The 27,772-nt window shown below is 33.9% G+C and overlaps 1 protein-coding gene across 1 annotated transcript in view; it reads left to right on the top strand.

Annotated features, from left to right (window-relative positions):
• The window catches only part of CSMD1 (CUB and Sushi multiple domains 1), a 2,598,423-nt gene that overhangs the window by 2,203,014 nt on the left and 367,637 nt on the right, over nt 1–27,772 (top strand). The window contains exons 32-37 of the mRNA XM_072634370.1: nt 4,372–4,485; nt 5,853–5,948; nt 15,922–16,125; nt 17,080–17,204; nt 17,973–18,069; nt 25,356–25,460. Of these exons, the coding sequence (XP_072490471.1) occupies nt 4,372–4,485; nt 5,853–5,948; nt 15,922–16,125; nt 17,080–17,204; nt 17,973–18,069; nt 25,356–25,460 (741 nt within the window). The remainder of the gene's footprint in view (nt 1–4,371; nt 4,486–5,852; nt 5,949–15,921; nt 16,126–17,079; nt 17,205–17,972; nt 18,070–25,355; nt 25,461–27,772) is intronic.

The raw sequence follows: 27,772 nt of genomic DNA, 5'->3' as shown, positions 1-27,772 counted from the left end.
GAACCAACTAGCTTCCTCCATGGAGCACTTTACATATGTGATCTCATTCAATCTCATGCTGCCCCTGAGCATGTGAACATAGTTTTTATTTGTCATATGCACATATACAAAAAAGCCATAGAGCTAGTAGTAATATTTCTAGTATCTGCAATACAGTCTGCACGTAAGAGTCGATTGGACAAGAACAAATAGGAAAGGGAGAACAAAAGTTACATGGAAAGATACTTCAGTTTGTTGACACTCTGCACTTGAGGGTTGTGCTGCAAGAGGTAGCCTGGGAGTCCAAAACACCTGGGTTCAATTCCTGCCTCTGACAATAATGTCCTTGTGACCTGAAAACACCTCACTTAACCCCTCAATGATGCAAGCGTTGAAGAAAGTTGTCTCTCTGTACTAATAGAATTTTCTTATGGAGAGTTCTCTAGTCTACATAAATTGAAATCACAGCTCTGGAGCCTCCCATCCCAACTCCACCTACCACTCCTACTGAACACTCCAAAAAAGTAATACTGTCACTAGATAGTGGTAGTATCTTAATTATATGATGGGGGCATCCACTCATTTTGTTTATTGACAGTTGAGAGAAAAAGAGAAAGAGAGAGAGAGAGAAAGGGGGAGAGAGAGAGAGAGAGAGAGCAGGTTGATAGAAGGACAGGCTGACAGTCAGACAGAGTCAGGAACAGATCTCTAGAATTTTAGAGAAATGCAGTTATCCAAGAACAAATTATATCCTTTCTTGGGTCCACAGTGATCTCTCCCTCCTCCATACAAGGCAAGTGACATATAATTATGAAAGAGTAAGACTGATCTAAAGTGGCAATCATAAATATCCAGTTCTCAAGGACTTTATATTTTATTTGAGAAGGTAGGAAATGTGCAAAAAAAATAATAAATAATACCGTACCCTAAATGCCAGATGCTTGCTATAATAAATGCTATAAGAATTCAGAGATCACAGGGGACAATGGTTCTTAATATATTTTAATAATTTACATAGAAATGCGATTTTTTTCCTGGGTTCTAATTATTTTTTTCTTTTGCTCCAAATAGCATTTTATTTTATGAATCCATTTCTTAGGAAAACAAATTATATAATTATACTGGGCTTTTTACATTGTTGCTTTTATGTATTTTTTTGTTGTTTTTTTATTTTAAAAACTAGTTTGTTCTGATACACTAACAAATCCTGGCTGTACTGAAATACTGTGATCTCTCATGCAACCTATGGTACTTATGTTAAAAAGCAACCTTGGGTTGCAGAATATCCTCAGCAGGGTTTTCTACTTCAGTTTGGTTTTGTTACTTTACCTTGTCAATGGTAGGTCTTGTGCAGGTCATCTCTTTCTTTGGTTTACTCATTTCATCATGTGAGATCTATTATACTTATCAAGTACCTGTTGAAAGGGAACCACCCCGCATTATCTACATAGAATTTTTCTGCTCCCTATGTCCTGGGTTTAAAAAAATAAAAATCCCTTCAACTTTTTTCTTCTTTAAAAAAATGCTACTTCTTGGTCCAAAATTAGAGTAAAAACTCCACTAAGTTCTTAATTCCTGAATCACTATCTTTCCCTAGATCTCATGACCTTTACCTATACATCAGCATCAATTATTGAAAGAAAGTAAGCTTTTGGCAGAAGACCTCTTTAGTTCTGTGCTTAATTACTCTGCCAGGCTCTCCCTGCCTTCCTAACAAATAGGAAATTTGAACATGGAATGAAACCCTTTGCTGAAGTCGGCATGCTCACAGCTTTTTAGCACTTCCCAGGCTGTTTTCTTCCTGATCATTTTAGGTATAACTAATAATGACTCATTTTCAAACATCCTGAGCTTTATGGTTATCATACATATGGAAATAAAATCCATAAAAGATGAGAACATAAACATTTCCGTAAATCTAAAGCATAAAGATATTCTAAAGCTTATAGCAAATGTTACTTTCAGAAAATAAATACCTTTTCCCTGTTAGATAAATAATCTCATTGGGAATATCTATTACTTTACTACTTTCAATGTTTTTAAAATCTAAATGATACCTAAAAGCATTATTCACCTAAAGTAGCATATCTGAAATCTCATAGCCTTAATATTTTATAAATGATACAGTCACAGTAATTTGCTAACAGTCACCTTTATTTCTCAAATACTTCTAACAGTTATGAGTCACTCATATGTCTACAGACTATATCTCTGGGGGAAATTCATGAAAAGGTAATGGATTCATAAAATAAAATGCCATTGTGTCTTCCACCATAACCTAAAGAGGAGGATCAGATATCTGGGTAGTACAGTTTATAGAATGGTAGACCTGGAGTCATTAGATCTGAGTTCAAATATGACTTCAGACACTGACTCGCTGTGTTACCCAGGGCAAGTCAAATAACCTTTAGCTACCTCATATTTCTCATCTATAAATTGGGAATAATAACAGTACCTACCTTAAAGGGTTATTGTGCTGATAAAATGAAATAATCTTATAATTTTTTTTAATAAAGCTCATTAAGTATGTTTATAAACATACTCTAAAAAGCTATTGTAGCAAAATTGGTTTTTCATTGTTCTTAAGCATACTATTCTTATGTAAATTATATCTAAACCATGCATATCTTATTGTTTCAGGTAATAAATAATGCATATAAATTATTTAGATCTAGTGAACTACTTTTCTTCAAAATTGAAATTTCATTTACTGGTAAGAGTGGGAAAAAAGCATTATATTATGCAGGTTTAAGCTCCAATTTTTTTTCTTTACAAAGGAAAACAGTCATTGATTTTATTTTTAAAAATACTTGAAAAAAGTTACACAATATGTCATTTGGGTATACAATTCATGTACTGTTATGACTAAGAACAGTCATGTAATTCATTTTTTCTGTTTAGAGTTTAATGCCTGGATATATCATGTAATATGTGTATTTGTTGTAAATATAAATTTACAACCATGTTTCAGAAACCAATCAGACATCATTACTGGCAGTTAGGTGGTGCAGTGAATAGAGCATCAGTGTAGGAGTCAGGAGAAATTGAGTTCAAATGTCACCTCAGACACTTGACACTCACTAGTTGTGTGACCTTGGACAAGTCACTTAACCCCAATTGTCTCATCCTGGGTCATCTCCAGTCATCCTGATGAATATCTGATCACTGGATTCAGATGGTTTTGGAGGAGAAGTGAGCCTGGTGACCTGCACAGCCTGCCCTCACTCAAAACAAAGTCAAGTGCAAATCATGTCATTATTTCTCTGATGGCATGGTCATCTTCGGCAACACAGGACAAACCCACATCATTACTATGTGTTAGTGAAACAATTTCCAATATTGTTACATTTTTTCTTGTGAAATTTGTTGTTGTAGCTCAAATATTAAATGGAAAAATAATTGCTATTGAAATAAATAAAAGCTTGATTTTGAGATAACTATTATATAATAGTATGATTGGATATAAGTATAGTATAGTTAAACCTAACTTTAGATCTACAATCAGTTGACTTAAGTTTGATTTGCAGCTCTCTTGATTAAGTGACCTTGGAAAACTTAGCTAGTCAAATATCATGGAAAAGTTAATTTACTGGGTTTGCATTTTCTCACTTGTAAAATTAGGGGATTAGACTGATGACCCCTGAGGCCCACTTATTTGTGATTTATGCTATTTCTCCCTATCCCCATAATCTAAAGGTTGAAAAACTCTTGGAATATTTCTAAAATTGGTAAAACAACTACCACAACTCTGGATATTCTCACTTGATTCAATGCTACAACTAACTTTGGTACTTCAAGGATCTGTGATTTGTTCAGTGTGAGTTCTCTGTACCTTCAAAGACAATCTTCTTGAGTTTTTGTAGCTAGAATACTCATTACCCTGGAACCTGTAAGGCAACAAGCCTGTCTAAACTTAAACTGGCCTTTAGTTGACAGACATAGAGTTCATTAACTTCTCTACGCTCAAATTCTTTCAGTTTGGTAGAAGTAGTTTTACTTCGTGCTCTTTAGAATTGTTTTTCAGAAAGAAATAACAGAGAAAGACTTTGGAGAAGAAATGAACCCAAAGTTAACAAAATAAAAAATAATCTACTGACTTTTATATCTATAAGGGGATAGTTGAATGAATCAGGTATAATTATGGCACATGTACTTTCAGTAAGTGTCAAATATGACAAAGTAAAATCAAACTGATTAATTTATAAACTTCTGAGGAAAATTTATTTCACTTATTTTTAAAGGCATAAAACAAACTCTTGTTTATATGCGTTTTGTTGAGCTAAGAATCCAACAGGAAATCTATAATTTGCAGAAACCTAATTTCCCAGTAACATATTATTTATTGTTTACTTTTGAATGGAACTGTTCTCATTTTTCCCTTATTATTTGCAGTTGTATTTGGGCAGTTTGCCTATTTTCAAACAGCACTGAATGATTTGGCAGAACTATTTGATGGAGCACATCCGCAGGCCAGACTTCTCAGCTCACTTTCTGGTTTCCATTCAGGTAAAGAAGTCACAAAGACACTTTGGGGAACATAATAGGGAATGAAAATTTCCAAATATAAGGGTGAGTTATTATGGCTTCAAGGAAATGACAGAGGGAGATACAAAGTAACTGCTGACTTAACATATTGGAAATTTTATTTCATTTATTTAAATTTTCCCCTCATAGTAATCTTTCATTCAAATCACATTTATTACACATTTCCTATATACCGGTAACTGTGCTAGGTAAGAGTAGGAACACAAAAGCAAAAATGAAATAGCGTCTTCACTCAAAGGGCATATATTCTAATGGGGGAGAGGAGTGTACATATATTAGTATATACAAAGTACAATATATACTTAATAAAAACAAGGTATTTTTTTGGAGGGGAAGGATACCGCAAGTAGCTGGGGAACATGGAAAAGATTCATAACAAAGGTGGTATTTGGGCCGAAATTTGAAAGGAATTAGGAAGTATTTACACACACACACACACACACACACACACACACACAGAGTTTGTAGGAATACAAGTGTATTTTTCTATGGATTTATACTTACATATGTACAGATTATTTATTAAGAACTTAGTGTATGTTAGGAATTATGTTGGATGCTGATGAAACAAAACTGTACAAATCTCTTAAAAATAATTACAGAAATTTATGTTTACTTGGGATGAGTATATTTAACTGAGGTGTGTGCAAAGAGTATGTGGAAAGATAGTATGGATCCTGTCAGACAAAACTAAATTGTGAAACTAAGAAATGGAGTGAAAATTATTTACTTTTACTTTCAAGTCTTTGGTTTTCTTTCTCCTTCCTCTTTCCAGACACCACCCCAATAGTATTTCCAAATAAAATATAGATGCCTATCAATTTAGGTAACTTTAAAGGTTGAGGTGGGGTAAGGGAATTATGAAAGACTTTTTGTAATGCCTTTAAATCTTTTAGAGTATTGTAGATTCTAAGAAAGGTTCTTAGCACAAGCAACTCTCAACAAAACTTTTGAGTTGATTCTTTCTAGGTGAAATAAGCCCTGAATGATTCTTAAAGCAATTTGTAGATTATTTTCAGCTAATAGAAAAAAAAATGCTACAAGCAGCTATATTTCATAAGAAGTCATCACTTCAGAAAGAATAAAATTTTTTAATTCTAAAAAGGATAAACTGTTTTAAACCTGACTTACAAAAAAATGCATTTTAGTGGTAAAACCAGGGGGAAAATTATAAAAAGCTGGCAATATAGAAAAGTGAGATTGCAAGCATAGCTAATTATTTTTTTAGGCATCATCCCAGGAATTTTATTATACCCCATAGATCAGTGTGTTTTCTGGATTCCCTGATATATATTTTTTATTTTCATTTTTTCTCTTCTTATTTGCAGGGGAAACACTGCCTTTGGCTACGTCCAATCAAATTCTATTGCGGTTCAGTGCAAAAAGTGGTGCATCTGCCAGGGGATTTCATTTTGTTTACCAAGGTAAATTTAGCATAAAATTTTACTTTAGTCTATTCCTTGTGTGCTGAGAGGAAGTATAGACTACTAGAGAGTGCACTGGACTGGAATTTGGAAGGTTTCTCAAATCTCACATTGACTAGCTATATGTGCTCAGGCAAAGATTTTTACAAACTCTTCTATTTTAGTTATTGTAAAATAGAACATTGGACTGAATGGTCTCTTAGGTCCCTTCCAGCTCTAAGTGTTATGATACCATGAATATTATGTTATTAATATATATATAGCATTATCTGTGTGAATGTAGTCAGGAAAGTTTTTGTTAAATGTCTGTGGTATTCAAAATATCAACAGAAGCTTCAATTGAAAAATTAGCAATTAATATGCATATGTACAGGTAATATTTTCATTCATGTAATCAAATATGCTTAAGGAAATCAGAATGTTGATTTTAAAATTTTCTAAAATTTAAATTTTAAAATAAATATCAATATTGATTTTAATTTCAATAACATGGCTATAATAAAGCTTCATTTATCTGCCACCAGTAGAGATAAAATAAATTTTCTAGATAACTGAAGCTTGCTTCAATCATTTCCTTCCCTTTACCAACTAGTTAATTTTTTGTAATTCATTCTAAAGTGTCTTCTGCATTTTGGGGTCTATTTTTCTTGTTAAACCAAGATCATTACTATGAACATGCACTATTATTTTCTGGAAGAATTTACTTCTATGACTTTTTTGTTTCATTTATATCATTTTTCTGTATATCAACAATCACAATTTCTTCTGCCAATGTACTTGCCACAAAAAGCCTCCCCCACTTTCTTCTGCTTTGCTGCCTCTGTTCTCTTGTGGCTTGAGAAACCAGATAACTTAGAAAATTGTATATTATGTTCAAGCCAATGAATCTCTGAGTTAGGGGATAAGGAGCAAAATGTTTCTCTCACATTTTCCTCCTCCTACCCCTGCCACCCTGTTTTGGGCTTGGTGACAGCTATTTTGGACACTTAGACTTCTTTTTCACATACTTTCAGGTTCAAAGCTGTTATAGATGAAATTCATTACTTCTTCACTTACTAATTCAAACATTTATTAATCACTTGCTGTGTATAAAACCTTCAAATAGGTGCTACTGGAATACAAAGTTTAATTAATCAGGAAGCAAATATCTGTTAAGCACTGTCTCTGTGCCAATCAATGTATTATGCTCTACAGACAAAGAAAGGAAAAAATTTTTAAAAGTACAAATAATCCTTGTCCTCAGGGAACTTACCTACTAAAGCAAAGTAGATGTATACATGAAGATATATAATAGAAAGAAGGTGACTTTGACAGGAAAGCTCAAGTCACTAGGGGGACTAAAAAGTCCCCCCCAAAAAGGTGGCTCAATTTTAAATGAAGCCAGAAATCTCAAGAGGCAGAGGTGAGGAAAAAAAAAAAACATTCAGATCATGAGAGTGGAGGGACAACCAGTATAAAGGTCCAGAGATGGGAGATGGAATGAACAAGGACCAGTAATCTGGCTAATATCCCCCTATAGTAGAGTATAAATGGTAGAGGTAGATGGAAGCGAGGAAAGTTTGACAAGCCTAGAAAGGTAGAAAGAGACTAGATTGTGATAAGCTTTAAATATCAATATCTTGATATCTGATCTTGGAAGTAATAGGGAGCTATTTCAGTTTATTACCTAGAGGAGATGGCCTATATTTTAAGGAAATAACTTTGGCAGCTGTGTGGAAGATGGAGTGCAACTGGGAGACACTTAGAATGTTATTGGAATAGTCCAGGAGAGAGGTGGTGAGGGTCTGAAGCAGGATGATGGCTATACAAATAGAGAGAAGGGGGGAAATGACTTGGACTAAAATGGAGGGATACTGTGTTTAGTAATAATGAGGTAACTATGGAGATAAGAATCGGGTGAGTTTTGGGATTCAATAACCATTCAAAAGGCATTTATTAAATGCCTACCATGTGCCAGACATTGCTCTAAATATTAGAGACAAAAAGATTTCTTTAAATAGCCTTTACCCTCAAGGAGTCTGCATTCTAATGTAACAGAAACCATATGACAGGAGGCCAAGGGAGGACATGATGTTGAGGAAGTTAAAAAACAACTTTAGGTTGCATTTTAGAAAATTAGTTGTGAAAGGTAGAAGATTAAGACAGTAATTTGTATGCGAAGAAGGTTCAAGGGAAATTTCACTAGTTTGTTTTAGGATAAGGAAGATCTTAGTATATTTATAATGTGGTCTTGTTAGCTCTGAGAATCCTAATCTTCAGCAACCCTCACAGCTGGGCTCCCTGGAGCTTAGTTAAATCTCCCCCTCTGCATATTAGAGGATACCTCCTAGAAGATACAAGGGTGATTCTCTGAAGCCATCATCTTATTCCTACCATTCTCCCACCTCCAGGAGGATTAGCAATTGAGGATCATTTAATACAGCTTTCAGCAACCTTTAGAAAGAGATGTTTTCTAAAGTGGTACAATAAGAAAAGTTGGCATAAAACATCCCCAAAAGTCTGCATCATTCTTTCCCCCAACTACCTGCAGAGTTCAGTGGAAAACGGACTCAAGTTTAGAGAGCAGAGGTGGCAAAAGTGTAACACATTTCCTAATTGCCAGAAGCCATTTTGTTCCCATTTATAGGGTACATAAGAAGTTCCCATTTTAGCATAGTGTTGACTTTTTGTTTGGATCCTTGTAGAGTCATGAGTCTAGTCTCCTTGGCTCCAGATGATGCACACACTGCCACTAACTGATTCACGCATTGGTGGGAATATAACAAATTAAACATTTTCATAATTCTTAGAAGCTAACAGGTCCTCCTCTAGTTAAAGGTGGTTACTTCTCAGAAAATTCAGCTAGAACTCCATTCTGTCAAATAAATAGGTTCATAATTCCTTAATAATTTCTAGATGACCTCCACATCCCCTCCTCCCCTCCTCTACCAGGGCATAATCAGCTTTCCCTGTCTATTAGAACAGAGTTCCTGTCTTGTAACATTTAACTTTATCCAAAGGAATTGTATCACACCTAATAAGGTCTTTTGATTGATTAATTTATAGATTTTCTCACCTTGTTAGGGTATCATAGCTAAAATGGAATGGAATAGCTTCCACATTATCCTCACAATAAGCAAGGAAATGGAGTCAGTAGAGGAGACATTATAGGTGGCAGAGAATGATTTGAATAACACTTTCTCCCTGCCCTCATGAAGTTTGTAGCTTAAGTGGGTGATGTGACTTGACTTGAGCACTGAGAATTACAATAATACATGAAAAATGCCTTAGGGAGGTGCTGCTTGTCCTCAGTTCTTGAAGAGGATCACTGTATCAGATAGATGATACCATGATATGCAAGTGAATTATATTTAAGCGAGGGAGGGCTGTGCAAAGTCACTAGTCTCACTTTCTCCTCCAGAGTCATCTGGACCCAGTGGTCAGATATAAGATCAGAATTACTAGAGATTTCCTTCCTTCCTTCCTTCCTTCCTTCCTTCCTTCCTTCCTTCCTTCCTTCCTTCCTTCCTTCCTTCCTTCCTTCCTTCCTTCCTTCCTTCCTTCCTCTCTTTCTGTTTCTGTCTAGCTAGCTAGCTTTCTTTTGTAAAGAGGCCATTCTTTACCTCATTTCTTATTAAACCTTCATCACTGAATGGTCGTTGTCCCAGTTAAACTGAGATCTGTCAAAGACCTCAGGGAGATGAAGGACAAAATGAATGCTAAGAAAATATCAAACAGATCATCACCAACAGGAGTGACCAAGGAAGGAGGTTATGGGAGAAAAGGTTAAATGTTGCTAGTGTCTAGTCTGGTAAATTGTTAAAATTGTTTTCCTTTGTTTTAAGATGTTATGTATGTTGGGGTTTTTAAAAAAAAAAAAATTTCATCTTTCTTTCCCTCTCCATGTGGGGAGAGGGAGGAAGGAATAGGTTGCTATGTTCCCCTCCTTGATCAAGCCTCTTCCTAGAAAACAAACAGTGCCATTAAAAAAAAAAAAAAGCTAGAATTAAAGTCTGTCACATTGTTTATAGATTAGTTCTAATACTTTTAGCTTGGATCCAATGCAAAATACATGCCCAGAAATGATTTCCTTCTAAAAATTCTGCACTCTTCAGTCATGGGGTATTCTTGACTGTAATAAAGAAACTGACAGCGAATGATTGATTGACTCAAGAAAAAGTTAAGGAGCCTCTGAAGTGGGCTGAAGAAAGTAGCAACTGTTTGAGGCATGGTAATGTCTCACTGAGTTAAAATTAGTTATATAATCAGTCGAGGCTACCTCATTGTGGCAAATTATGTTTAAAAAAAAGTAGAAAAGTAGCAGGAGAGGCAATGTCAATCCCCTTCTCCCAAAAATGCAAAGAATAGAGTGGCAAATCAACAAAGCAACTTGAACTTCCATAAGTAGGGTACAAGTCTAGGCTTTGCACCTACCTCTCAGTATTGTGTTTGAAAGCAATAGGAAAGCTTAGGAACTAGTGAACCAAAAATGGCTAGAGTAATGGGAAAAAATAGAATTCTGCATATCTGTTTTAAGCTTGGATGTTATACCAGCAATTTAAATAAATATCTATCTATATGTGTGTCTACGTATATATGTGTATATATAATAAACACAGATGAATATATCTATGTGTTTGAGTGTAAATATGTATATACATACACACATATGTATATGTGTATATATGCATGATATATACATATACATATACACATATACGACTTAGTACTTTATAAAAGTCCTGTGTTCTTCCTTTCTCTGATCTGTTGCCCTTGGGGCCATCTTAAAACTGATGTCTTTTCATCAAAGTCATATTCTATGGAGGAACATGTCTCTGATCCCAAATGCAATCGAAGAAATCAATCAAGAGCAACTGGAGAAAGTTTTCAATATATATGAAAAGTTAAATTAAACATTTTTTCATGAAAGACAGCAGTTATGTTGAGGCCTAAAAATTATTTGAACTACATTATGTAAAATTCTTATGAATAGTGTTTTCATATACCACTTAGAGTTTGTTCCTTTCATAAATTATTAAAGCTTGAACCTATACAAGGACTTTTTAAAAATCCCAGTTATAGGATGACTAAACTTTGTTAACAGACTGACAGTTCACATATATATATACACACACACACACATATATGTATATATACACACACACATATGTATATATGTAAGTATATATACACAGATATACATATAAATACATATGTTTGTATATGTATTTATGTGTATGTACATATGTGTGTATGTATATATATATGTATGTATGTATTACACTTATTTCAAGGAAAACAGGTATAATAGCAGGGCAAAAAAGATCCAGGTGACTTTGGGTCTATAATGTCTTAATTTTCTATAAATATTGCATAGAAGTATTTCTTTATCAGGCCACAAGGATCATTTAATAATGACCTTAATAACAGTGTTAATATATCTATCAAGCATTTTGTCAATAAATGATTATCTAGTGGGCTCTACAATGTGCCAGGTGTCTTGGCATCATTAGAATCAGTTTTGTTTGTTTTTGGTTTTGTTTCTGAGGACATTTGGAAACTCACTAATTAGGTTGGTTGTCCTACAAGAGGCAACAGCGGTATTGACTGATTTCATTTCTAGTGTAAATCTGCGTATTCATTCACATTCACTTTTTCTAATTGGTCTTTATCATTACATTAAATAACTCCAGCTTAAGTATTCTCATCAATGAAACTTTTGTCATTTGTCACTTCATTAATTCCTGATATACCTAATGTATCTGTATCTTTCAACTCAATACCATTACTTTTACATTTATTAAACAGATTTGTTTTCATTTCATTTTTTTCTTTTTTTTAGATGATATACTACTAAGTAGTGCTATCCCATTCATTTAAATCTATTGTCAACTTAAAATATTGTACAATAAGTGACTAGTATATTTATTGTTTATATACCATAATTACTAAGCATAGCATGTTCTCCTTCATGGAGCTTCAAGGTTCAGGATGGGAGATGACACTTTTTGAGTGAGTAAAGTCTTAATTCTTCTCTTACCCTCCATTAGATTATAAACTTCTTGGAAATATAGTCTGTGTCATATCTCACTGAACATAGTGGGCACTGAATATATGTTTGATGTATTATATGACTACTTCTAACCAGGTGGCTTAAAAACTGCAGGGGGCTTTACTATTTTATTTTTCAATTCCAGTCCCCCAAATAAGAGATCTGAATTTTAGAAGCCATGTAGGCAAGAAATATTCCTATCCTGATAAAATATTGAGCTGTAATTCCCGTTCTACCTTCAACTAAATAATAATTTTTCATATATTATTTGATTTATATGGGGCTCTTTTTCCTCATAGGTGTAATAAGGCAAGTAAATAAATTAACCCCTACTGTCTTGCAGTGATTGTGATCTGTGAACATGCTTCCTTGACTCAGTTGAGAGAAATAAAAATTTCTTACAAATGGGCAAAACACAAAAACAGATTTCATGTGCAGAAATGCATATTCAGACATCTGCAAGTCAACATGGTTATAGTGGAACAGTTAAATCAGAATCAGGAAAATTTGGGTTCACATCTCAAATACTTTCTAGCAATTTAACCTTGGGAAAGTCACTTAACGTCTCTGGGTCTATGTTCCTCTGAGTTGGACAAGATGATCTCTAAGTCCACAAACTTATGATTTGTAGTCCCTAAAACTGAGAACTGAACTCAACAAGTCTTAGAAGAGTCCTCAACAATTCATAGGTAGGAGTATAAAATATAAAGTGGAAGCTTTTATGTACAATTGTGTAGATGGGTCTACTTACTGTTTTTCTTTCTTGTAGTATATCGACTTCCAAATTGATATTACTGTTGATTTTCCCTAGTATTCATTTCTTTTTTCAGTATTAGAAAAAACACCTGAAAGTTTAGTAGTTTATTTTCTGTTTATGCTAAACTTAAATTTATATCAAGAAAATATGAAATACATATTTCTTTTTTTCCTAATGAAGATGGAGTATAAAAGTTTAGTTTGTATCCCAGTGAGTTTGATTTGAATTCAGTTGCTGCTAGTCATAGTCAGGAAAATTGAAAAAAAAAGTTTTAGTAACTGGAAAAGATTGATTTTAGAAAATAGGAAATGCCACCCTTGGATCATAAAATGAATCAAGTCAGCTTATTTCACTTGCATGTTGATGCTTATACTTATATATTTTTTTACTACATTCAGTTTTAAGAGGGATACATTGGACAAGCCACTGTATATTCATTTCTGCAGTTCAGTCTACTTTCAGTATTTGATGACTATCAATAAACCTACTACATTTTCCTCCCTATTTTCTTCTTATTAAAAAAATATGCATGTAGTTGCAGGACTCCCCAGCATCATAACTCCCCCCCACCCCCCCAGAGGTCAGCATCCTCTCTCTATCTGAGCACACTCATCTGACCTGCAAAGTCAATCATTTCATTTATCACCCTCTATTCCAGGTTGACCTTATTTCTTTTCACTTTTCCACTGGGCTGATTTCAATTTTGTTTCACAGCAGTGTAACATTTACTAAAAGATGGAGAATAATTACTCCAGTAAATAGAATTTATCTCATGCCAGAAATGTCTAGCTTAACATCAAGAAGTATGGGGAATGGCTGATGTTGAAAAAAAGGACATTGTTTTATCCCCTCCCCTAAAGATATTGCACGGATCACATCGATAACTTCATGTCTAGATTTCATGGCTCTCTCTTGTCCCACTTTTATTTTATCTTATATCTTAATTTAATTTTATGCTACGTTCTCCTTTATCAACTAGACTGAAAATGCAACTCATGGCTCCATCCCACTCTTGGCAGACTTAAGGGCTTTGAGCTGCTTCAGTTCTCACTTGAGCTGTTTCACCCTTCCTGGTGGCCTAGAGCTCATATTGGTGCTGGACTTTGTGCTGAATTATTGATTCTCAATAAGATTAGCTTATTGCCACTCAGACATCCCAGCTGAAGTGATGAAACAACTTCAGTATCCATAGTAGTAGAGATTAGTATACACAACCATGCCCAACTCCTGTCCCACTTTCTAAGAAATGTCAAATTAATTTCTTTTCTGTACTTTCTAATCTTCCTTATCAGAAGGACAAATCTCTCCAATTTTATTCAGGCATGGGTTCAGTTAAATTGGCTTTAAATATACCAGTTGGTATCATAAAAACAAAAATATCAATGACAAAAAAACAACTTTGTTGCCTCACCTTGTTGCCTTTTCCCCTGCAACCCTATACAATATTCATGCACCAAAACATTTAGTGAAGATTTTACTATATCTTGTACATAGAAATACTTTCAAAGACTTCCTTCTTTCTTTGAATATTTAAATCTAAATAGAAAAATAATCAGGGAGATATCTCTCCATCATTTAAAAGGTTCTCAAGCATTGTTTATTGTAAACAAATTTGGCAAATCATTCTCTTCCTCCATGGCTATGTTGCAGTCATAAAATATGTCCGAGAAATATGAAAAGGATCAGTGATATTTTAATAATACACATTATAGTATCTCCTAGTGCAAAATTGTAGGTATCTAGGGTCTTGCTTCTTGTTTTAATTATTTTAAAAAGGAGATCCAGGCCTTAAATAGTGTTTTTGGTTTTTACATTGTTGAGACCATGGAATATCAGAACTTGAAGTCTGTTACCCAATTTTACTCATTTTAGCATCTTCTTGGACATAATTTTAAATCCTGAATAGAACTTAAGTCTGTCAAAATAATCTCCTTACCACTGTTCTACATGAATTGCTTTTCTAAAACAGTTTTTTATAATGTTAGCTATGGCATAGTTCATCACTATTCATTTTCAAGACCAGATAGTGGTTCGATAACTTAGAAAAAGAATGAATTCTGAAAAAAAGGGAGTACTGTGCAGTTTTTCTCATAGAGTTGTATATATTGTGAACAGGTAGATAAATGAATGTACAGTTCTGGATGTTTTAGGATTGGGACATCATACTATGTTAGAGCTGGAATGGAACTCAGAGATCATTATAATCCCCTCATTTTACTGAAACTGAGACTCAGAGAAGGAAAGTGGTGTGGCTAAGGCCACACAGTTAGCAGCAGACCAAATAATTTGAACCCAGATTTTGACCCCAAATCTTTCCACTGTACTACCTTGCCTCTGTTATAAAACTAAATAAACATTGACATTAATAACAAAAAACAGAAATACAAGGAATTGTACCAATTTATTTGAATTCTAGAGCAAAAAACTTTCAGTGAATTAATGTATACATATATGTATATGCACATGCATGTGCATCCATATACACATATATATGTGAGTATGTCTATATGTATTAATATTTGAACTGGACTATGATTTCACTGGTTTAGAAATCTTCTCAGGAAGAACTTCCTTTACCAATACAGGTTAGTAAAGCTTCTCTACAACTTACAGGGTGAGAACTGCCTGGGGCTAGTGCCAGTTTCAGTGATTTGGTTAAGATCAAGCAGGGAATACACAGAGTGAAACTTGAACTTGGGTCTTTTCTGACTCTGAAACAAGCTTTCAATTCACTGTTGCAAGGTGCCTTTTGTGGATGTGTCTGTAGCACTAAAAGGCATACATGCACACACATACACACACACACACACACACACACACACACACACACACACAAACATATCTGCTGGAAAGTTAATGCACTGGAATCACAGAGACAGTTTTCACCTAGATCTGCTACTAGCTGAGTGGTGTTGGGCAAGGACTTTAAATTCTCTGTATTATATTTAACAAATTTTATAAACTAGGGATCACAGTGCTTACCTTATAAGATTGTTATAAGGTTAAAATGAGGTAATGAGTGGGAAAATATTTTTTAAACTGATGTATGATATGCGTATAAAGTATTAATATGTTTAATGTTTTTCTATGTTCACTTTAAATTCATTTAAAATACATTGTCCTTTATGACATGGAAATAATATTATTTTTCCTTCTTTGGGAAAAACAACAACACCACTCCTTAGCTGTTCCACGTACAAGTGATACACAATGCAGTTCTGTCCCAGAGCCTAGATATGGAAGGAGAATTGGCTCTGAATTTTCGGCTGGTTCAATTGTTCGATTTGAATGCAACCCTGGATATCTACTTCAAGGCTCCAAAGCAATCCGGTGCCAGTCAGTGCCTAATGCGTTAGCTCAGTGGAATGACACAATACCAAGCTGTGTAGGTAAGCAGTTATAGCCTGGGTCTAATAGTGCCCATGAGCCCTAAATCAGAATTGGACAGCAATTTCAGAAAGTAGTTTTTCCTACACCTATATATTCATTTGCCATCATTAATAATGGTCATGTCCAATTTAAAACGGCAATTTGTCATGTCAGAAATAATTGAGTACCAGCTGGAGGGTAGGAAATATAATGTTTCTTATAATAACCCATTAGATGAACAAGTATGATGCATGTTCCCCCACCCCTTTGAATATTTATTAACTGTGACCAATTCTAAAGCTATAAATATAGTACATTATTCTGGGTTCTTTTGAAAAGTAATATGTTGATAGATCTCTTATGTGTTATCCCTTTAATAAGTTTGTGCTGATGAATTATTGGAAAGTCATATGCTAATTCGGAACAAATAATAATGGTACTGTTACTTGTGACTTGTTTGCTTCATTCTATGTAAGAGCTTCTGGCAGAATTATGCTTAGTCCTTTGAATTCATTTGTACATTTTAGGAGTATTTTGTCTCTGGTTTTGCTCATAAATTCCATTAATACAAAATAATTATTTTATAATTATTCTATACATTCTATATGTATATTATATATGTGTAAATAACAATTAATATAAAATAATAAATACCAAGTTCTTAAACTGTGTTAGATTAATTATTCTAAACAGTACTCTTTTTAGTAATTATAGACCATCCTGGTTAGTCTTCAAAATAATTTATGCCTATATATTAAATATAACTAGCTGAGCAAATATCAGCTGGTTTTTAAAAATTAAGAAAATATGGCTGAATTTCTATATTGATTAAAACCTGCCAAATGTGCATTATTACTATACCTTTGAAAACCCTCTTAAAAGTGGATCACATTTTCAAAAACCCAAGCAATACATCACATTCTACTTTATGTTCACAAACTATGAATATGCTTAAATGTAATAATGCTTTCTAGTTCCCTGCAGTGGCAATTTCACACAAAGGAGAGGCACTATCCTCTCCCCTGGTTATCCTGAGCCATATGGCAACAACTTGAACTGCATATGGAAGATCATAGTCACGGAGGGATCAGGAATTCAGGCAAGTTCTTGTCCTACAAAATAGGGAATGCTTGTGCTCAGGATTTTGTAGTAGTTTATTGATATCTTTTTTAATCTGTGGAAAATAATTTGTTTTCTAGTATTTTTTGTTTCCATTCATAGCTTCTAATCCTTATTTGTAGGTTAGAAAAATAATATAGCAGAGGAAGGCCAAATCTATTGATTATTATATTTTCTGCAATTTATTAAGTCTATATACTTATAGACTTCTGACTACTTTTATCTAAATCTCTCCATCTCTCTGTATTTCACACACATCTAACTTTGGTTACTTTATTTTATGTTATTTAACTATTATAATTTTATGTAATTTTATTTATTGTAACTATATCTACATCTATATTTACAGCTTTATCTTGTACATGTCCATCTTTGGTTGCTTTATTTGATGTTACTGTATTATATAATTTTCATGATATATTCGTTCATTATACCTACATCTACATGTACATTTTCATGTACTATTCAAATGTGTTCTTTCTTGGTTCTTTCTTTAGGATTACTTTTATGATATTTGTATCTGTGTCTAGTCAATATCTATACTTTATCTTTCATGTGTCTATCCTTGATTAGGGTTATCTTAATACTTTCTAATGATATGGTTCATTTTTTTTTCATTCATGGTTACTTGCTTTGATGTTACTTATATTGTATCCTCCTTCTTTATTTCATGAAGAATATTTATTTAATTAACATTAGTCTTTACATTAAAAAAAAAACCAGTTAACCTAATATCATTATGTTCCAGATTCAAGTAATCAGCTTTGCCACAGAACAAAACTGGGATTCCCTAGAAATCTATGATGGTGCAGATATGACTGCACCAAGACTTGGAAGTTTTTCAGGTAATATAACTATCAATTCTTATTCCACAGAACTTAAACTTTCCAAACAATTGCAAAAATAGCCATGGTACACCCGAAAAAACTTATTAAAATTTGTTTAAATTTTCACATTTCTTTTTGCCTATATAATTTTTGAATTTTAATTACATGAATACAATCTATCATTTGTATTAATGAATTTTATCAGCTTATATTTGATATGAAGTTAATAGTAAGCATTTACTTGAGAAATTATTGTTTAACATACATCAAAATGCCATATCAAATTAAATAAAAATATATACTTATGTGAAAAGATGCTCTTTGATATTGTAAATTTTACTATTTATGCTTCAAGGAGGGTAATTTTTTTTCCCTTTATTTCCTCATGAAGCATCAAATACAGTCTTCTTCTTGAATAGAGTGAAGCATAGATTCTGCAGGTAGAGAAAGTGAGATAGAGGAGTGGCACATGATAGCTGCCTCTTCAGGTACTTTTGGTAACAATTCCCAAGCAGTGCTGTCTCCTCCTTGACATAACAGTGAAAATTGCCAGGATCCTTGGAGTTATTCGTTGGTTTTTGGAGTATTTATAAAGTTGTCATTTGAGTTGGTAGCAGCTTAAATCTCATGATGATAAGAAGATATTGACGATCCATGTAGAGTTTAGAATATTTGTGCCATATACATAAAGAACATCAGATTCATTTTGGAAAAAAAAAATAAATCTAGTCATTTAGGTAAAAGCCTAAAAAAAATTTCCCTTTTTTCAATCAGAAAAACAGAAATATGTACACATGCACACACACACACATACATACACACACACACACACACAGGAATAATGTCCAAGCACTAACATGTATTGTTTTCAGTAGAAGCAGTAAAGAAAAGCTCTCTTTCTCTCCAACTCATTTACAGATTAGTCCTGGGAAAAGATTGCTTGTAAATGGCAGATTCACTTTGCATTCCATGCTCTAACCATGATTTCAGTATCACCATAAGTAGTAATTAGATTCAATAAGTAAAGAAATGGAAACTTTACCTAGCCCATATTGGGACATAGAGGTGAGATTTCAACTTAAGTAGATGCTATTTTTCATAGGATTTGAAATAGGAAAAAAAAGTTTCATGCTGCGTAGCAGTATAGTGGATATGTGTATATGCGTATACATGTGAATATGTGAGACTGTATATGCACATGTGTGTATGTGAGATTAGTTTGATTCTTAGTCCTTCAGATATAAAACATGTTTCAATTAATAAGTGATTTGAAATTTATCTTGAAGACTCCTAAGAAGGACTGAATTCCATTGAAGATAAGTATTAAGGTATCTTAGTTATTCAAATAAATTAATCAAATATTCAGTTTTTTATTACCAATATGGTCCTTATTTGAAGTTTATATTAGCAACATGTAACTTCTGATCAGCTTTAAAAAAAAAACCCATACATTTTAGAAATTAAATGACACATTAAATGAAGACATTGACCTCTAAACTGCTGCGGCCAGCACAGTCCAGCAGGTCCGGGGCGGTTACGGGGCTCACAGAGTGAGGATGAAAAGACAGGCAGGACACAGCAGTCTGAACAAGCTGAGTTTATTCTGGACATCTGAGCCAATAAATTAGGGGTTGGGGTGCTTAAATAGTAAAAAACTATAAGGGTAGCCATTGAGGCATGAAACAGAACAGATTGTGATGAGTAGAAAGGGAGGCCTCAGGGCCTCTTTATCGGAATGTTATCCTGTATAGCAGGGGCCCTGATTCCTGGAACTTCAGCACCCGAATTCAAGGACATGCACCTGAGAACAATATATCACTTAACTCCTCAAGTCAGCTACTCTCCCTTGGAGGAGGGGAACTCTTGATAAGGGCTCTTTCAAACCCCTCAAGGTTCTCTACATTAAACTCCAAAGAGATCAACAGACATGAAGATAAGAAAATAAATAATACACAGGGGCGATGAGTATCTAGAGGAAATAGTTCATTCAGTTGAAAGCTAAAGAATGTCTATGCTTTGTCTAAAGGCAATTTTCTGTGGAAATAAGTAGTTCATGCTTTTTGAGATGTTTTTTATGTTCTCTATGGATGTTTAATGTACTGCTTCCCTAATTTTAAAAATGTGCACCTTTTATTGTTGTTGTTGTAATAAATATGAAAAGTGGAGATGGAAATTCACTTTTCATCCACTCAATTTCCAAGTCTTTTAGCATATTGTGTAATAGAACATGCATTCTAGAATTTCTCTAAGAATATTTATTTAGTAAATATTTTAGACTTCCTAAGGCTATATTTATAAACTACTTAATTCTGGACCATTTTCATGAACATCTTATATCTTTTCCCCCCCATCAACTCTTTTTACATCCTCATGTACAGGAATTTTGTGTGGGGTTGATGAGAATCCCAGCACATCTTGAAAAGCTGATTGAACCAGCTTACATAATTATCCAGTGACATAATCCAGATGGTGTTTCTTAAATGGTGGTCATCATAGGATGAACTGAAGAGCAAAGAGTTGAAGCAAGAAGAGCCATTTGAAGGATGCTACATATAAGAATCAAAACAACTCAGGCTTCAATTCTGAATGACTAGGGAAAAATGATGGAAGCATTAACAAAAATAAGGCACGGAATCACTTTTAAAGATGGAATAAGGAGAAAAGGAAATTTGTTTTTAATTAAATTTAATAAAATTATTCAGTATTTCCTCTGGGCAAGGAAGTGTGGGAAGTATTGAGGGAGGTGTGGTGTTGAAAAAAATAAGTTTTGCCCTTGAGGAGCTTATAGTAAAGTAGGGATAATGAAATAGGTACATGGAGATTTATAAAACAAAGATAAAGTGAATCCTTGAACATAGAGAAAAAATATGACAAATGCATAAATTAGACATAGAGTATTGGGTGATGATAGAACAACCGATGAAAAAATGGGGCTAAAGCCTAGGACTGATAGCAGGGCTAAAGATAACAGATTTAGGAGTTCTATATCCATACAAAAAGAATCAGGCTGTATTCTCAGCTCTGATAAACTATTGACCTTCTCCCATGATTTTGGGTGGGTTCTTTTTTAGTTCATTAGACCTGTAGTTTCTCACTTGTAAAGTGAGGTTCTTGAGGCAGCTGTGGTGGCCCACATCTATTATCTCTACTACAAGGAAGTATGAGGTTGGCAGGTCAAAGTCAATCATATAGGTACATCTCCTTGGAAGGGATGCTGCCAAAGAAGGTCAGACATTGAGCAGGTTAAAGCTTTCAGACTTAATCATTAGTGGGATCAGGCCTGTGAAGGACTGCTGCACTTCGAGCCTGGGAAGCTGGAGGATCTAGTCTCAGAAATACCATAAACTAAGTTCTGATCTAGGTCATCTTCAAACTTTCATACTTTAAGAAAGAGTTCGTCATGACAATAGATGAGGTCTTGGATTTATCCTAATCAAGTCCAAAAGCATTTAATAGGGCTTACTATGTGCTAGGTACTGTACAAGCACTGGGAATACAAAAAAGGAGTATGTCCTGGAGAGGAATGGAGAAATGACTGGCCTGGATATTTTCCTAAAAGTAGAAATTCTGGGAAGAACCAGCCAATCAGAGGAAGGAGAGGCAACCTCTCCTTTTTCTCTGTCATTCATCAATCTGCCGTCATCATTTTCTGTCCTATCCATACTTTCCCTTCTATTCTCAATACCAGCACCCTAATAGAGGTGCTAAATTCCTCCAGACAGAAATATGCCATAGTCTTGCTTGCTCTCTCATTGTGATGACATCAGTTGGTAAAAGGGTTATTTAAGTATCAAATACATAACTGCTTTAATCTGTACATAGAATTATAATGTAAGAGGGAATATGAATATTTTACTGCTCAATCAACAAATATAAGAATCTGCATAAGAAACTATTCCCTGTACCTTCCTTGTCTACTTTCACAAAAGTGACATTACAGGCTTCAAAATACTGTAACAAGCCATTCTTAGCTATCATAAATAGTATTGTTTTTCCTGAAGCAGTTTATAGTAACTGATACTGTCTTACGGAAAATTTTATTAATTTTCAATATGTTGGAAGAATCTGTGTATAATATATATCCCTGGGAGGATTATATATGGATATATGTATACATATACATATATATGTATATATATATACATACATATATATACATATATATGTATATACATACACATATATGTAATATATAAGTATATATATGTGTATGTATATCAAGTTTTGAGTAAAGATATTTTAATTATTCATAAAATTGTACATATATTTTACAGATCACCCAATCTAACAGTTATCTGTGAAAGAAGACAACTGAGGAAAAGAAACCTTTAGTGATTTTGCCCAATATCATCCAACTAATTGCTTGGCAGAATCAGAATAACTCTAGTGTCTTGTGTCCCATTGTTTCATTCATGCATGTATTCATGCATTCATTCATTCAAGTTCTGCTATATGCCACGTACTATATTAGCTTGGAGATACAAAGATAAAAACTAAACAGTACCTACTCTCAATGAGTTTACATTCTATGGGAGGAAACACTACATATATGCACACAGAAATTAAATACAAAATAGATAACAATAATTTTTGGAAGCAAGAGCACTAGAACCTGGAGATAAGCTATGTTTTGAAGGATAGCTTGCATGTATAAGAGACAGAGCAGCCAGTACAAAGGTACAGAGATAGTAAAGATAATGATGTTTACAAGAAACAGCATGCTGCTAGTACAGTGGAAATGTATACAGAGTGTTTGAGACAGAATTATGGGAAATAAACCTGGAGCTAGACTATGAACAATTTAAAATGCCTAACAAAGAATTTTGAGTTGGATACTAGGCTTCATATCTAGAAGGAATAAGTGAACCTTCTTGGACAAGGGAGTGACAAGATCCTATCTTCTTTAAGAATATTAATTTAGTGGCTATGTAGTAGATAACAAGAAGGAGGGAAGACTGGATGTGTTCTAGTTAAGAGAATATTGTATGTCAATAGTCTGAGTGAAAGACAGTAAGGGCCCAAAGTATGGTACTTATATTAAAAATGGAGAGAAAGGGGTGAATGTGAAGGATGTTGTGGAGGTAGAATTATTCCAGTGTTCCTGGCACCAAATTATCCTGCTTCTTTCACAATTTGCACATAGAAAGAAATTTTTTGAAAACATAACTTTCAAAAGTTTTGACTTAGCTAGCACTAATATTTCCAGGGTAAACACCTTTCTTTTGAATTGAGACATGAATCCTTCTGATGTATAAGTTAACATGTAAATATTTGGTAATGTGGAAAAAAAAAGTATAAATTAACTTACTTAAGGTATATAAGAAATTATTTATGCACCAAAGTCCTAATTTGATACCTCATGAAGATGACTGTTGGTTCTTGAAGATCATGTCATCATTGCACAAGCTTGGGCAAAACCTACCACACTATAAGAACTTTAGAGTTCCTATGAAACTCAGCCTAGCTACTGACTAAGAGCCTCTTCACCAAATTTGGCCAGTAAACGGCTATTTTATAACTCCCTAATTCATTAAGATCCATCACTATATTGTTTAGAGGATGAGATTAACATCAGCAGAAATAGTACCATTTTGTTGAAGAGAATTTATTTTATCTTCTTAAATTATTTTATAGTTGTTACATAGTTATTTCATTTTTGACTTAACACTCTGGGATTTTTGTTGAAGTAGCTACCCTAAAATCATTGTCAGTTTCCTCCAAAGAATAACTCATCTCTATCAATTAATTGAATTGTGCTTCCTTATTAAAGTTAAAGGATCATTTTAATAATATTACAAAATGCAAAGCATTAATAAAGGTTTCTTCATCTGTGTATTATAACCAAAAAATAATTTACTTTGCTTATCACTTTTAAAAGAACCCATTTTATTGTACTTTATAATTTAAGTCTTTGACTATCCTGAGAATTTCCTTTTTTGTCATTTTCCTATTGCAAAACTTTCTTCAGTATTCTAATTTCTTTTTTCAAATATGACCTTAGCTCCTCTGTGTCTCCTACTGATTCTTCAGTTGGTATAACATGAACTAGGGCATTTTAAGTATTCAATATAAATTAATATATACCTTCCTTTTCCACACAGTTTTGGTTGAAGTCATTCAGAGACCTCTGTGGGAACATCATTCAGTGTTAGTCACAGTGGGAATAGAAAAGAGGTTACCAGTCAAAAGCTATGTCCCATGAATAATGCATTGGAACATCTTCCCCGAATGACTATCCCCAGCCAGACTTCTGTGTGGTCTTGAAATGTTTTTCCTCCTGATGGCCTTGTCAAATTGACTAAATAGAAAAGGCAAACATTCAAAATGGAAAAAGAAACCAAAATAGAGAATAAACCATATAAGCAATAAGCATCCATGTGGTTTTTGTATGATTTTGAACGTTCAGCATGTGTTCTCTATGTCATGGTATGTTTAGAAAACATCCGGAGGAGAACTAAGAAGATAACTGTTTTAAAAATTCCTGTGGACACACAATGGATATTGAACAACAGAAATAATGAAAACGGATACTATGAGAGAAACAGATATCTGAAGAGTCTTTTGCATTTTCTGATAATAATAAGATAGATATATTAAAAACAATTCTTGACTGATATTTGAGGCCTTCCATAAGCTATCAAAATATCTTTTTAGCATTAGCATATTCTACTCTTATTTCTGTTTTCTACAATCCAATTGGAAAATACTGGGATCAGTCCTGCCATTAAGTCCACCCCTTCATTTTATGGATAATGAAACTGAGGCACAGAGAGTTTAAGTGATTTACCTAGGGTTATGAACTACTCAGGTTGGATTTGAACATAAGTCTTCCTGATTCAAAGTTCACCATCTTATCCACTGAACTCTGCATGGTACAAAGCTGACTCTATATCCTTTTATGTTTTGTTCTCCCATCAAAGAAGTCTCCTTCTCATTCTTTGAGTTTCAGTTTACAGACCACTGTCTCCACAAAATTTTCCCTAATTTCCCCAAATATAAATGATCATTCCTTTCTTAGATTCCTGTTCTACTCTCTTTGATTCTTTCCTTATCTATTCATTATATTACAGCCTTGTTTTTTAAAGTTATTGGGAGTATTTCCTTTATCTCTTCTACTAGAATATCTATATGCCCATTAGGACAGTAGTCTATATACCATGTTAATAAATAATTGGTATTTGAAGAACAGAATTAAATTGTCTCATAGGAATAAGAAGGTCTATTCAAATGTTTCACGTGTGAAAAAATAATGTTTAAAAGTGGCCTGAATTGTAATTAAGGTTAAACGACTTTGTCTCTTGCAGGTACTACTGTGCCAGCACTGCTGAACAGTACCTCCAATCAACTCTATTTGCACTTTCAATCAGATATTAGCGTGGCAGCAGCTGGCTTTCACCTGGAATACAAAAGTAAGACCTACTCTCTGACCTTTCAGACTTGATATATTAGCACGAGTTTTATGAGAAAATTGTTTTATGCTGTAAATACAGAATGAAACACAATGTTAACCCAAAAGCCATTTTTAGAACTTGTGGGAAATCACCTCTCGTTGAAATTTCATCAGAAAATACAAGGAAAATATGTTGCTTTGTATCTAGGTGAGAAAATGTAGAAGTATTTTAAAATAAAAATCTCTATTAAGGTAGTTAGCTTATGACATTATAACATACTTGAAATTTAACATAGCTTTATTGTGAAAGCTATACATGTATTCTTATTAATACCTAAAAAATACAGATAACCCCATGTATTAATTTGCAATTTATTTGCATAAGTTTTCTATTTCTCTTCTCAAAGAACTCTTAAAAATCTGTACTAGCAAAGAGCAGCAACTCCAGTGCTGAGGTCTGTGTATTATTCATTTTAATTGGAAGTGTAGGCATTGCAAAGGAGGCTCTAACCTTTTAAAAATGAATGTGAAGCTGAGTTAATAGTCTGATAAATGGGATGACAAAGGTCAAAATCACAAATCTTCTTTGACGTTTGATTATGCAGGTAAATCTTGTAAAAAGAAGAAATAAGAATTTCCAATGAGTGAAGTTCATTTTAGAATGTTTTCAAGAACTAAAAATGCTTAATATTGACATTCACCTCCCTTAATAAGTAGCTACAAATAAGCAAATACATAGATAAGCTTTAATAAGTGATCTTTTGAATTGAGATAAACAGTTTTTGAGGATGTAAATGCATAAATGTTTCTGAAAGACTAGATTTCCAGCTGATGATAAGCATTCAGAACCAGACATATACCACAGGACAGTCTCCGAATCTGGTAAAATTCCTCTTCTTATTGCCACCATTTGTATGCAGGTTCACAGCAATATATTTGAATAGGCCTCCATTAATGATTGTGCAAAATGAGGCTTTGGATATTATTTACATGGGCTACATGTGGAGAATTTGATCCCCTTTTTGACATATTTCTCGAACATCTGTACATGGCAAATTATGAGGTTCATTTTGTACTGGGAGCTAACAGATGAACTCATTCATGTGGTGATATTATGGGTGATGAATGCTCTTACCTAGTACTCTCAAGGTGATCCTGACTCTTCTGGCTTCTCATCTACTACCAGTGTGGAAAGATGTTATTTAAATTATTTGTCTAAAAATTTCCATAGAGATATAGGGATATTTGCTTCACTAGCACAGTCATCTGTGGTACAGTTTTATTACCAGAAAGGCGACTTATTAGAAGAGGAAATGAGTATGTATCTCACTGAAAGGAAACAGATTTAAGGCTTAAGTCAAGGTGTTTCTGTATGTTTTCTTTGGTAGTACGTAGTGCTAATTTGACACATTTCTTTTTTCTAGTTTTTATTTTCTGATTCAAACCTCTTCATCTCTCATTTTCTAGTTGTCAAGAATGATGATTTTTATGTCTATCATTCTGAATATAAAGGCTGGGAATATGGGTAATGTGAAAAATGGGAAATATGATAATGTGAAAATGGGTAATATTCCTGAAATCTGGCCAGTGAAGGGGTAGCATTGTTTAGACTGTAACCTATGGCGCTTTTAATGCCTTTAATATGTTGACCTAGTGCAATGCCCAATTTATATAGGGTGCTTAATAAATTGTTAATTAATTGGCATGACTAAATAGAGGTTTTATGTCAGGGCTATCACAAGTATTAGGCTACAGGGTGTTCACTATAAGGTGACAACATGATGGGGATGGGGACAAATCCTCCCTTCTCCAGGAGGTACTTTCACCATAGCAACCACTGTCCTCAGGCATTGCCTTTTGGTGCTCTGCTCTCCCTTTCCAGGCCATCACTCTCATGTTCTTTAGATCCTCTGAAATATTTATCCTTAGACCATCTTCAGATTTTCTTCATTATGACACAGCTTTTCCAGAAGCAGCTCCCCCTGCTCAACCTTTAAGAGACCCAGGATTGGAATACCTTCTATCCAATTGTAATTTTACCTGCCATTCCACTGTCTGAACTGCCTACCCCCTTGCCAACACCTTTGCCCCTATAGCCTCGGTTTTTTGATGCTATGCACATTTATTTTATTCTCCTTTAAAACTTCATTGAAATTCTCCTCTGGTGTCTTCCTATACGGAGTTCAGCACAGAATCTCAGATTGCTTCCAATCCAAACCACAGATCTCAAATCTCTTCTAATCCAAACAAGAATCTCCTCTGCATGATTTGTGACAAGTAGCAATTCAGGCTTTTCTTGCAACCTGTCAGTGAGAAAACTCATGACTTCCA

This window comes from Notamacropus eugenii, chromosome 1 (genome assembly GCF_028372415.1).
Source record: "Notamacropus eugenii isolate mMacEug1 chromosome 1, mMacEug1.pri_v2, whole genome shotgun sequence".
NCBI classification, from domain to species: domain Eukaryota; kingdom Metazoa; phylum Chordata; class Mammalia; order Diprotodontia; family Macropodidae; genus Notamacropus; species Notamacropus eugenii.
This window is presented reverse-complemented; position numbering and strand designations above follow the sequence as displayed.